The following is a 13,810-nucleotide window of genomic DNA, read 5'->3' as shown; positions in this document are numbered from 1 at the left end:
ACACTTAAATTAGTATGATATGTTACGTTTGATATGGTTACATAATACAGAAGGTGACTAAACAAGGGAGGGAGGGTGTATAACGCAAACTCCTAGCAAGTTATCATGAAGTATCATGGGCTCTTTGGTATTTAAGGGGCGTCGACCAAGACAGGTTTGGCATTTTACAACAACGTCCTCTATTTGTTTGCACATTCCAGGCTAAAACTAAATGTCCCGTGCTCTCTGTTTGCACTTTTGAATGCCCATGTGTCCAGCATGGATCTTCAACATCATCTCTTCTCTGAGAGTGTCAGGAATTATGATTTTCCCTCCCTTGAAAACAATTCCATTGATCTGTGACAGTTCATCACAATGGTTCCAAAACTCTGAGATGCTATGAGGGCATTTTCTCCTCTCAGGCCATCCATCCTGTATGACTTTCCTCAGCTGTGTGAGTTGTGTGTCCTTTTCTGTTTCTGCTCGGATCTCCTTCAGTTTTGTGTCACTAACAGGTAAGTTGATGTACACAGTGTGTACCTACATCTCTAATTTTTCCTTATGAAGCTTACCTGTAGTCCCCAGTCGCTTGGTGTTTGTTTACAAGCACACAACAATGAGAGACTAGAGCCTTGTGAGTGTTTAACAACTATTAAGTTAACTGTCTAAAATGTGCTAAATGCTCTGCAGTTGTGCATTTTGTTTGCTAATTTAGTAGCTAGTTAGCAATCTAGCTAAGTGGTTAGCTTCTTCCAAAATCAAGCTTTGCTTGGTAACAGCAGAGAATCCCCTCCTGGATCAAGAGCCTTGCTATCTAATATTTTTTTATGCGTGCAGCAAACTGTGAGTAGCATTCTTTAGTTACTGGGTTGTCTGTCCTGCAAATACATTTAGTTAGCATTCTCTATGGAATTTTGCATGTACTTGTTAGCACTGCTAATCTTCGGTTTACAGAGACTCAGTGGGGTTAGAAAATAGCTCCCCTTGTGTTCAGTGCCAGTATTACCGAATATCCTTGTATGACACAATGATGTATGAAGGTATGACAATCTGGATACCGCCCAAGCCTACTTGCATCCGAACAGAATGGCGTACAGTTCTTTTCGATTTGCACGTAGTTGATTTCACTGTCTGTGAGAGATTCGGAAACATAGCCGTTGGGCTTTACTTCTTGCAGTAGCACTACACCTAGTCCATACTTTGACGCATCCACTTGGAGTCTGAGTTCTTTGTTGGTGTCGTAGTAGGTAAGGATTGGTCCTGGTTCTCTCGTGATCAAGTCTTTCACTTTCCGGAAAGAAATATCATGTTGCTTGTCCCAGAGGAAATCACTGGATTGCTTTAGCAGCTGACACAGGTGTGCGTTGGTACCAAAGAGGCTGGGGGCGAACTTGGCTAAGTAGTTGACCATGCCAAGTACTGTTTCCAGCTCGGCGCGGTTCTTTGGTAGCTCCATCTCCTTTACGGCTGAAATCTTCTATGGATCTGGTTTGATCACAACCACTGTGAGACAATGTCTGAAGTAGCTGACCTCGGTGGCGCCGACTGTGCTTTTCACAGGGTTGAGCTATATTCCTCTCTCGCAGGACCTTTGCTGCATCGTGCAGAGATTCCTGTTGTGTCCCTTTTTTGTTCGACCATAGACAAGGATGTCCACAATCGTCCACAATCAATCTTTCGCTGAAACTCGTCTTGGGCTGAGATAATCCCGAAAGGCAGGCGACGACACCTCTAGCGTCCAAATGGTGTATTGAACGTTGTCAGCTTGGATGACACTCCACACTGCCCTTTTCCCAACACACTGCCCTTTCCCAAAAGGAGCACCTATGTGAGAATGATGTTCATTGACTACAGCTCAGTGTTCAACACCATAGTGCCCACAAAGCTCATCACTAAGCTAAGGACCCTGGGATGAAATACCTCCCTCTGCAACTGGATCCTGGACTTCCTGACGTGCCGCCCCCAAGTAGTAAGGGTAGGCAACAACACATCTGCCACGCTGATCCTCAACACGGGGGCCCATCAGGGGTGTGTACTTATTCCGCTCCTGTACTTCCTGTTGACACACGACTGGGTGGCCAAGCATGACTCCAACACCATCATTAAGTTTACTGACGATACAACGATGGTAGGCCTGAACACCGACAACGATGAGACAGCCTATAGGGAGGAGGTCAGAGAACTGGCAGTGCGGTGACAGGACAACAACCTCTGCCTCAACATGAGCAAGACAAAGGAGATGATCATGGACTACAGGAAAAGGGGTGCCAAACATGCCCTCATTCACATCGACGAGGCTGTAATGGACTGGGTCGAAGGTTTCAAGTTCCTTGGTGTCCACATCACCAACAAACTATCATGGTCCAAACACAACAAGAGAGTTGTGAAGAGGGCACTACAACACCTTTTCCCCCTTAGGAGACTGAAAAGATTTGGCATGGGTCCCCAGATCCTCAAAAAGCCCTACAGCTGCACCATCGAGAACATCCTGACTGGTTTCATCACCACCTGGTATGGCAACTGCTCGGCATCCGACCGTAAGGAGCTACAGAGTGCAGTGCGTACAGCCCAGTACATCACTGGGGACAAGCTTCCTGCCATCCACGACCTATATACTGTAGGCAGTGTCAGAGGAAGGCCCCAAAAATGGTCAAAGACTCCAGTCACACAAGACATAGACTGTTCTCTCTGCTACTGCACGACAAGTGCTACTGGAGCGCCAAGTCTAGGTCCAAAAGGCTCCTTAACAGCTTCTACCCCCAAGCCATTAGACTGTTGAACGATGAATCAAATGGCCAAAGGGACGATTTGTATTGACACCACCCCCCTCCCCCTTTGTTTTTACACTGCTTCTACTCACTGTTTATTTTCTATGCATATTCACTTTACCCCTACCTACATGTACAAATTACCTCGACTCACCTGTAATCCCTCACACTGACTCGGTACCGGTACGCCATGTATATAGCCTCATTATTGTTATTTTATTGTGTTACTTTTTTAAATATATATTTTTTTACTTTCATTTATTTTGTAAATATTTTCTTAACTCTATTTTCTTAAAACTGCATTGTTGGTTAAGGGCTTGTAAGTAAGAATTTCATAGTAAGGTCTACACCTGTATTCGGTGCATGTGACAAATACAATTTGATTCGATTTTTGATTGGATTTGACTATTCTGTGAGCTTTATAGCCCAGTAGCCTGATCTGGCATCCATGACACTAAAGTAGCGTGCTCCGGCTATCTTGTGTGTGATGTCATGCAGCAGCATCATGCTGTGGGGATGTTTTTCAGCGGCAGGGACTGGGAGACTAGTCAGGATCGAGGGAAAATGAATGGAGCAAAGTACAGAGAGATCCTTGATGGAAACCTGCTACAGAGCGCTCAGGACCTCAGACTGGGGCAAATGTTCACCTTCCAACAGGACAACGACCCTAAGCACACAGCCAAGACAACGCGGGAGTGGTTTCGGGACAAGTCTCTGAATGTCCTTGAGTGGCCCAGCAAGAGCCTGGACTTGAACCCAATCTAAAATCTCTAAAGAGAACTGAAAATAGCTGTGTAGCAATGCTCCCCATCCTACCTGACAGAGCTTGAGAGGATCTGCAAAGAAGAATGGAAGAAACTTCCCAAATACAGGTGTGCCAAGCTTGTAGCGTCACACCCAAGAAGTCTCGAGGCTGTTATCGCTGCCAAAGGTGTTTCAACAAAGTACTGAGTAAAGGGTCTGAATAATTATATAAACGTGATATTTCATTTAAAAAAATAAAAAAATAAATTAGCAAACATTTCTAAAAACACTTTTTGCTTTGTCATTGTGGGTTATTGTGTGTAGTTGATGAGGGGAAAAAACATTTTAGAATAAGACTCTAACCTAACAAAATGTGGAAAATGTCATGGGATTTGAATTCTTCCCTAAGGCACTGCAGATTGAGTTATATCATATTATTTTTAGATTATTTTGCTGGCAACATGTGGCTTGTCTGCTTACACTGAGTGTACAAAACATTAGGAACACCTTCGTAATATTGAGTTGCATCCCCCACTTTTGCCCTCAGAACAGCCTCAATTCGTCGGGGTGTCAAAAGCGTTCCACAGGAATGCTGGCCCATGTTGACTCCAATGCTTCCCACAGTTGTGCCAAGTTGGCTGGATGTCCTTTGGATGGTAGACCATTATTGATACACATGGGAAACTGTTGAGCATGAAAAACCCAGCAGCACTGCATTTTTAGACACAAACCGGTGCGCCTGGCACCTACTACCATACCCCACATCAAAGGCACTTAAATATTTTGTCTTGCCCATTCATCCTCTGAATGGCACACTGTTAAGAGAATTATGTTCTCAATGTTCATAAACTGAACTTCAATTAAACTACTCGGTCTATTACCAAGAATTTGTAAGGTTCTTGTTGAAATGAAACAGACAGAGGCCAGTCTACAATAGTCAGCAACGTTTATTTACGAGAGCTCTGACCATCCTTACATGTACATTGGTTTATATACCTCTCATTTCGTCATAACTGTCCCTCCTCCTCTAAGACAATGACAATATAGTTTGCAAGTCTTCATACATTGCTTATCACATCCTACAACATGTTACATAATCTACTGCAAGCCCAAGGTTTCTCCCCTCCCTAGGTGGGGAGACTTCCTTCCCTGTTATCAGTTTCACAGTGGTCACAAGTTGTCTGCCACAGTTCCTTGCCTGCTAACAGTCCCTCTTTCTTATGGACAAACATTATTTATCATTATACAGAGACAGGGTAGAATTATGTTAGTTATAGTTCTATGTTAAATGTATACATCATTTAGTCATTATTCATAAAATTCATAACACACACATACACAATCCATGTCTCAAAAATCCTTCTTTAACCTGTCTCCTGCCCTTCAGCTACTCTGATTTAAGTTGATTTTTAACAAGTGACATCAATAAGGGATCATAGCTTTCACCTGGATTCATCTGGTTAGTCAGTCATAATGTTTTTTACACTCAGTGGCCTACTTATCCCAAAACATCATTTTCAAATCCTTGTTTTGTGTTGTATATTAGGCCTAAATTAATATCATCAGTGGTGGAAAAAGTACCCAATTGTCATACGTGAGTAAAAGTTAAGATACCTTAGTAGAAAATGACTCAAGCAAAAGCAAAGTCACCCAGTAAAATACTACTTGAGTAAAAGTCTAAGTATTTGGTTTTAAATTTACTTAAGTATCAAAAGTAAATGTAATTGCAAAAAGATACATTAGTATCAAAAGTATAAATAATTTCAAAATGCTTATATTAAGCAAACCAGACAGTACACTTTTCTTGTTTTTATTTTATTTACGGATAGCCAGGGGCACACACCAACACTCAGACATAATTTACAAATGAAGCATTTGTGTTTCCTGAGTCTGTCAGATCAGAGGCAGTAGGGTAGACCAGGGATGGTCTCTTGATAAGTGTGTGAATTTGACTATTTTTCTGTCCTGCTAAGCATTCAAAATGTAGCATGTACTTTTGTGTGTCAGGGAAAGTGTATAGAGTAAAAAGTACATTATTTTCTTTAGGAATGTTGTGAAGTAGAAGTAAAAGTAAAAGTTGTCAAAAAATATAAATATTAAAGTACATATACCCCCAAAAAACTACTTAAGTAATAGTTGGAAGTATTTTTACTTTAGTACTTTACACCAGTGAATATTATGCGCCATAACAAGCATGCTCCACAATCACACTATTTCCAGGGCTTACATTAGTTATTAGTGCATAGGCATACACCCTAATGCAACATCACGTGCTTATGTACAATTATATTCAAGTCTAGTCTAGGCTGGAATCGTAACCATCATCACGTGTCGCTATTGTGTCTACTCGATTTTATGCCGCGTTCAAGTGCTAGTCGTAACAAGGAAACTCGGACATTTCGACTTGCTAACTGGTTGAACATTTCCGAGTTTGCGACTTGCTCTAACTGGTTGTAGTTATTCATGATACTGCATTAGTTCCGACTAGAACGAGACGCGGAATACCTCAAGAGTGGGCTACAGTGATGATGCGATGCTGCGTAGGCTACGTGTGAGTGGGATGCAAGTAGCTTGCCGCCGACATTCTCGTTGCTGGGTGCACGCACTGTAGGCTACTGCGGTAAGGATGCGTCTGCTGACTGGCTCGAATAAGATGAGCAAAGAGACTCACAGAAAAATATGATTTTATTTTTAAAGCAGCCTTTTGACTACGATGCAGGTATAGGGGACCTTTTCCACCTTGAAATGTATGTATAGTAGCCTAAATAAACCCTCGTCGGTCGATGCTCATGGAGTCGTGTTCGTGGGAGACGCATAAAATGATCCTACAGACAGACGCGAGTCAAATACGACAATTATGAAATGAAGGTTAACGTCAAGCAGACAACATCCAACAGCAATTAGATGTCTGGCAACGTCTTGCTCGGAGAATCTGAGTATGAAATGGTAAGAGAAGCAAGCAAGGACGAAGATGACAATATTGAACTGTGGTTGCTATTTAACAGCGTCCTTTAAAATCGAAAAATATTGTGACTGTTTTGGGTACCCTGATGCTAATTTTATTGTCTGAACAGGCACCTTCCTTATTAAATATTCATACTGGTAGGCTTTGAAACAAATGATGCATGTGGAATGACCGTTTGCGCAGCATAGTCTATTACAACTGTTTCTGGGCTAATCATACATGCATCACCCATATAGCAGCCTACTGTACCCTATTTACCATGGCCTATATGAATTAAATTTTTTGTTTGGTCAAGAACCTCCACTTCATAATATATCATGATAATGTCCACTATAACTATGCATTTTACATGAACATGAGCACATAAAATACGAACAAATTAACATTTGATTGAGCCCCAAAACACCAATCAAAGTGGGTAGTTAAGACTGTGTGAGAGGATCGATACATGGTTCTCACACAATGCCAGCCATTCAATCTCTCTTGTGGGCTCTAGCAGATATTGATTCGTAGCTTTATTTGATTATGAGAGTCTTTGTACAGTAACATCCTTTCCAAAATGAAATGAGGTGTTGTATCATGTTTTCAATGATATATCTGATCAATGTTTGTTTCTCCTCTAGGTTGTTTAGGTAGACTGAATTGGTTTACATGCCTGACACCCGTTGATAGAAGCTGCGTATCTGGATGGAGAACACTGTTGACAGCACTGTCACTGAATATTACTCAGAAATACACAGCGCGTCATTACTTTGAGTGTCTATTCTTCATGCGTTGAAGCCTCCTTGTTAAGGTACATAGATGTTTGAAGATTGCACATTGGCTAGTATTTTTTTGATACTATCTTAAATAATCTGAAGGCTGCAACAATGATCCAGCAGAACAATAACAACAACTACCCATGCCTGGAAATGTCTGGCTCCCCCAGGGAGGTGCTGCAGAAGTGCCAAAAAAGCAATCTTTCCTTCACCAGACGCTTGGAGCTTGGGGACATGCCCTTAGTCAAGGGCCTTCGGGCCTGGGCTGCGTGCTCCAAGAACCGCAGGAGGGCAGCACCTCCCCCCAGGTCCCAGGGAACGTGCCCCAGGCCTGCAGATGTCTACCCAGTGGGACAGTGGGGCAGGCTGGGTTATGGTCTGGGGCTACCGCTGGACTCCAACTATGCCTCCAACCCCAGACAGACAGGCCTGGGGGCACTGGTGACTGTGGCCACGTTGAAGGCCTCTGAGGGAGGTGGTCAGACTCAGACAAGCTGTCTGTTCCTCAAGACGGAGGGTGGAAGGTGCCTCTACTCTACAGGCAGTCCAAGGCCCTGCACTCAAAGTCTGGTCCCTCAGTCCCCCTCCACGTTGGTGGGCAGCTGGCTGAGGGATAAAGTGGGAGGGGTCAGGGACTCCTCCACGGTGGGGAAAATGGGGGTGCAGGATATGGGAGGGGCCTTGGGGTCATACCAGGTCAAATCGAGGTCAGCCCAGAGGTGGAGAACATCCTGCAAGCCTGTGGTTTCCATCCAGGGGAGAACACTCCGGAACAGGGAGAATGCTGGCGAGCATACCCTGGAAGGGAGCCAGGAAAGCAGGGACAAAGGGGAGTTTCCCAAAGCTGGTCAGGACACTCTGAGTGGAAAACAAGACCGAGGGAGTACTAGAAGCCCCAAATGCAGTCACGCTCAGACCAAGACCTGCACCCAGTGTCACGGGCGAAGAGGAGGGCAGGGGAGCAGCGGGGGTCAGAGGGGAGCTGCCTCTGTATGTGAGCAGGATCAGTCGAGCTGCGGTGTGGAGGGGATTAAGGAGAAGGAGGAGGGGAAAGTGCAGGATGGCACTGGTCTCACCCGGTCAAAGCCCTGTGACTCCTCCCTGCCTCCAGACAACGCTGACCCAGAAAACTGCAGCAGTGACGTCGGGGACCGGGGAAAGCCAGACAGCCCACGCGCACAGGAGGGGCTGCATCCTGAAACTTCTCTCAACAAGGAGCACTTCCAGGACAAACTATGGGATAAAGACATACATACTGGAGGCAACGATGTGGCCAGTGGTATCATGAGTCATGTGGAAGACTTTGATGGCATGGTGGGTGCTGTGATTGGGTTTGTGGATCATATCAAGTCTGCAGAGTGTGATTCAGAGAGGCTAAGGGGAACCGGGGAGATAGCTGAGGGGAAGCTGCCCAACAGGTGGATCGATAGTCAAACCTCAGAGAGCCACTGCTGCTCTGAGAGAAGCTGCCTCAAAGACTGCTCCACTCAACCACCCAGACCAGTAGAGGGCAGCATTTCTACTGCTCCTGATGAGACTGGCTATGGTCAGATAAATCAGGAAACTAAATCAGATAGTCAATACAATAAGCTTTGTGAGAAATGTCAGCCAGAAGAAAAATATCCTGTGGCAGTGGATAAAGAAGGTTTACAGGAATCTGTACATGGCCTCTGTGAGGAAGAGGAGATAGAGGGGGAGGAGGGGATCCAGTCAACAGCACCAGAAATTAGGGAGCTCTGTGGGGAGCATGGAGAGATACTGCCTGAGGTCAGGAGCACAGATGATGAGGCCAGGCTGGTAAAGGGAGACATCATATCCCAGAGAACTGAGCGAGGGCCTCACTGGGCAACGGAGGAACATGAGTGCGAGGAGACATGTAATATGGAAGCAAGGTGTTTTTCAGATTTACCAGCTAACCTAACTGAAGAGGCCGTAGTAGGGTGGAGGATGGCAGGGACTAGGCAGTTTAATTCCCGTTTACAAGGCTCTGCTGTTGCTGGCCCTGCTACCTCTGTCACACACTCGCCACCTAATCTGGCCTCCTCAAGAGCCATGGCAACAGGCCTCCCTGCTCCGAATGGGGGGCAGACAGACGCTGGAGGTGGGGCTCTGGTGCCTCTGCTACGGAGCCCAGGGGAGCAGGAGTGGAAGAGGGGCCCGGACGAGAGCAAGGTGGCCTCCAACAGGGGGTTCCTGGATGGGGGGCCAGAGGGGGAGGATGACTTTGGGCTTTTCATGCAGGCAGAGGAGCAGCTGCCCTGGGACGACAGCTTCACTGCATCACCCCTAGTGCCTTCTGGGAAAAGTGAGAGCGTTGGTAAGTCCCCAGCCTACGGCATCTCAGAAATGTGACAGGGGCTCTTTTTAAAGACATCCAGACACGACACACACATAACAGAAACTTCTTATGACTATCACATCCTCCAGTTAGATTATGCAAATGTGACAGAGGCAGCAGTAACAGCAGAGCATGAAAACGCTTTTGAAAACCACAAAGACAAGAGCTCCGATGTGAACAGTAGCGGTAATGGTTGTGGCTTGTTGTGGTCTCTCTTTGTTGTGGTTTGCACCATGCAGCAGCCAGGGCATGTAGACACGTTGCTCCCAATGCCCGAGTGGCGCAGCGGTCTAAGGCACTGCCTCTCAGTGCTAGAGGCGTCACTACAGACCCTGGTTTGATTCCAGGCTGTGTCACAACCGGCCATGATTGAGAGTCACATAGGGCGGCGCATAATTGGCCCAGCGTCGTCCGGGTTTGGCTGGGGTAGGCCGCCATTGTAAATAAGAATTTGTTCTTAACTAACTTGCCTAGTTGAATAAAGGTTAAATAAAATAAATAATCAGTTATTCTGGTCTGACCTGGATTCTTGAGGGCCCTCTCCTCTCCCATACTCATGTGAAGGTAGTGCTAGTGCTCTCTGCTTTGGGATGTAAGGCGTGTGAGCCTCAGGACATGGGGTTCCATGTTTAAAGAGACAGAGACCCAGGCAGGCAGCTCCTCCGTGATTGGGAGAGACCATGCAGGGTGACATCCATCTCAACATCCATCCCCATGTAACCTCAAACATCATGCAAAGACAAAACTCCCCATCATTAGTGTCTAATGGTAATAACACAGGTCTAATCATTGTTGTTGTCACGATTATGTCATATGTCAGTTAAAGCAATGGCACTTGCAATGGCAGTGACTTTTAACCAAGTGTATAAATCAAAGTTACAAAAATTGTTGTCAGATTATAGAAGGTAAAAAAAAAAAACAGGTCAACTACCCCAAAAAATAATGTTTATTTGTTGCCCATTCAGGCCATTTGAATGAGGACAGCATGCAAAATAACCGCCTATTTGGAGCATACACCAGGTCCCTGCACTTTGAGGTCGACTCAGTGCAAGGCATACAGATCATATAGAATCAATAGAATCTAGCTAGTGTCGTAATGATTCATGTCTGATGCCTTCCATGCTGCACTTGAAAACCATTCCATCACCAACGAGTCTACCCATTGGACCTCAGGTTGGACAGACAGCCCATTCCAACAATCAGAGGATGCCTGGACAGCCTTCCCAAAGGATACAGCGGGAGAAGGGCAAGACACAAGAGAACAGTGGTGGCCCACAAATGCTGTGGAGGAGACAAGGGGCAGATTCTCTGCCACGCAAAATGTGGTAGGCCTTTAAATCTTTCCATCTTTCCTTCGAAGTGACTACAAAAGACAAGGAGTCAATTTATTGCATATTCCTGTAATCTCCAGAGTACATGGTCCATGGGACTGACTGGAAATGATAGACATACACATTTGTTCTTCATTTTTCATTATTTCCATCTTTCAGAACAAAGTGTTTGTGGTGGCCTTCCCGTCACTGTCTACTCCCCTGTATGATCGTGATGCTGTTCCCACACTCGGCCAGCTCCTCAGAGGCATCTTGGATCATGAAAGCTCTGCAGAAGATCATGGGTAAGTGGGTCAAGAAACCATAATGATATTTTATTCAAATCCAGCTCCGGGAATGATTTGGAAGTTTGATCCTAAAATCCTACTTATATTTCCTTTCAGCTCGGATTTTAAATCAGTTAGAAGCATAATCTAGACAGTTTTATAATTCATGAAATTGGAACGATAAGGAACGTTCTGACATAGTTGTTATATATTGCCATCTAGTGGAAGAAATTATGACCTTCAAGATAGCGCCAGAGATAGCCTGAAATGTCACCACCACCGAACAATTACTCGACTGTTTGAACCCATGACCAGAGATAAGCTGCATGTTAGATAATATTTCACGCACTGAATCAGTATTGCTTTAGTGAAAGATTCAGTTTCACAATGATTTAATAGGCTGCGGTGTTATTCATAACCGTCGTGCTTACTTCTGCCATTCATTTGCATATCTGCGTTTGTCTTGTAGCTTACTCGATGGGTTCCATGACTTGAACAAGATGTTTGGCTTGAAATATAAGAGGGCAAATGCTGTTTCCCGTGAACGTCTTCTACAGTCGCTACATTTGGGCCAGTGTGACACGGTGAGTATTTACATCTGTAATGCTAGTGTAATGGGGCTGTTAAAAGTAATAACCAGGCCTACTCTGTTTCATATTATGAGGCTGAAATGATACAGCCTTATCTTATGTTATTATAGATTTTTAACATCAGGCTCTATCACCATGACAAATGCTACAGCATGTTAAACCAAACTGAAGTGCCTATAATCATAGAATGTATAATGGGTCATGCATCATAGTATGACATAGTCATTTGACTGTTCTCTGCACTGGCACTCAGATAACAACTGATGTAAAGTTTATGTCAGTTTAGAAGAGTTGTCATTTGTTCACCTCTGCAGGAAAATATGACTGGGCACCGAGCAGCCAACTACAGTCCCTCTCTTGGCCTCCCCTCGTCCAGTCAGCATGCACAGGCCTGTGGGAAGAGACGTTTATCGTATGTCAACAAGAACATCATGGAATAACCAAAATGTCCACTTTCCCTCACCTTCAACAACACATTTAGCCTTTTTCATGCATGTCCATGCCAAACCACTAATGGGACACAGTATTCATCTCCATGGGGAGAAATAACTAAACATTTCACAAGATTCAGAACTCGGAGGATGCTCTCCTTGGGCCGACTGGACCACCTGACTATATGGTGATCCTTAACAATGCCCTGTTTTGCTTTGCCTTCGCTGGAGTTAGATCACCGATGCATACCTGTGACAAATTTGATCAAATTAAGCACTAATTGTAATTTTTGTCTCACAGATATTTTTAAAATACATGCAAATATTTAACATTCTTATAAATCTTATTCTTATGGACTATAGGAAATGTTAAAGTAATTAGTGTTTGCCCGGAGAAGTGGATGTCTATACCCCCCCCCACCCCCCTTTGTTCACTCCCACCCTCTTTCTCACACACACACTGACATGGACACAAACAACAAACACACACTATCCTCTCCCTTCAACGTGATCTGGCCCACACGTGCCAGTGACAACTCTGGAGCAGAATATACTGTAGGTTTAGCAAACATTGGATCACAGCTCCTTTTCTTATTATCATAGTAAATAATGACCATGTTTTCTGAAATGATTACCTTTAAATTGGGGGTGTTTCTGGCTGTCAGAATACAGTTGTTTTGTGCTGGCAAAGAGAAAGTGTTATTTTACCAGTACATGTTTGTTTTAGATCACAAAAAGCAGTCAAGTCCTATTTAGATTCTATTTGTTTCTCTCTTGATTGTTGTTTGTGGGTAACCCAGGGCAACTCAGTAGGCCTACAGAAAATGTAGTGAATGTTTGTCATTTGTACATAATATGTATTCCTCAAGAAAAATGCAGATTTTCTGAGTTGTTCAAATTGATAAAACTAGATAGTCAACTTGTTAATTGATGTAATAAAATGATACGTTGATTACTGTTTTCCATCCTCAAAAGCTTTTGCTAATGTTATGATATACTGTATAGTTTTTGAAGTACCTAAACAGTCATCTTATTTGGGTGTTTGATGCAATACTCACTATAAACCAAAACAGCAAACAACAAAAGAAAGGGGAGAAAATACTACTCTACGGGCTACACATGTCAGTCAATTAGAATGGTCTACGGCGCTACAAAAAAAGTTTCATGGGTCAAAAGGCAACCACACCGGCAAATCAACACTTACAAGTGACATATTTGAATTAGCACACAATCAGCTGTAACCACTGGCAAGACTGTGCAAAGCCTTCAAGTCATTACCTAAGACTGCTAATGAGGAAAAACTGACAGAGCAATGCTGTTCTCAGTTCATTACCCGCTCTAACCTTGTGGCCAAGAATGCGCCCTACCAGAATGGCAAATTTGTGACGTCTCTCATGTATGATGATGACAGGTAAGGGGCCCAAAAAGAGGTAATGTACAAGATTTTGGTCTGTGGCCAGGGCCGATCAGTCACGCAGGACAGGTGACCAGGGGCCCATGACCTCCAGGAAATTTGCTTTAAAACTGCACAATTTTCCCTCAGCTTCACAGCAAAATGTGAAGAATAGCACGAGATGAGCTGTAAAACAGCACATTCTTCTCTTTCCCATGGCACAATATGTAGAAAAACAGGAAAATAG

General features: G+C 44.2%; 1 protein-coding gene across 1 annotated transcript; it reads left to right on the top strand.

Annotated features, from left to right (window-relative positions):
- The first annotated feature begins 5,801 nt into the window (after positions 1–5,801).
- On the top strand, positions 5,802–13,144 carry LOC110503594. The gene is made up of 6 exons (XM_021582002.2): positions 5,802–6,437; positions 7,080–9,531; positions 10,726–10,877; positions 11,043–11,167; positions 11,619–11,733; positions 12,054–13,144. The coding sequence occupies exons 2-6, from the start codon at positions 7,326–7,328 to the stop codon at positions 12,177–12,179; spliced, it is 2,724 nt and encodes a 907-aa protein (XP_021437677.2). The 5' UTR covers positions 5,802–6,437; positions 7,080–7,325; the 3' UTR covers positions 12,180–13,144.
- Positions 13,145–13,810: the final 666 nt, after the last annotated feature.

The sequence above is a fragment of the Oncorhynchus mykiss genome, chromosome 24, assembly GCF_013265735.2.
Source record: "Oncorhynchus mykiss isolate Arlee chromosome 24, USDA_OmykA_1.1, whole genome shotgun sequence".
Classification (NCBI taxonomy): Eukaryota; Metazoa; Chordata; class Actinopteri; order Salmoniformes; family Salmonidae; genus Oncorhynchus; species Oncorhynchus mykiss.
Note: the sequence above shows the minus strand (reverse complement) of the source record. Positions and strands in the feature narration are given on the sequence as shown.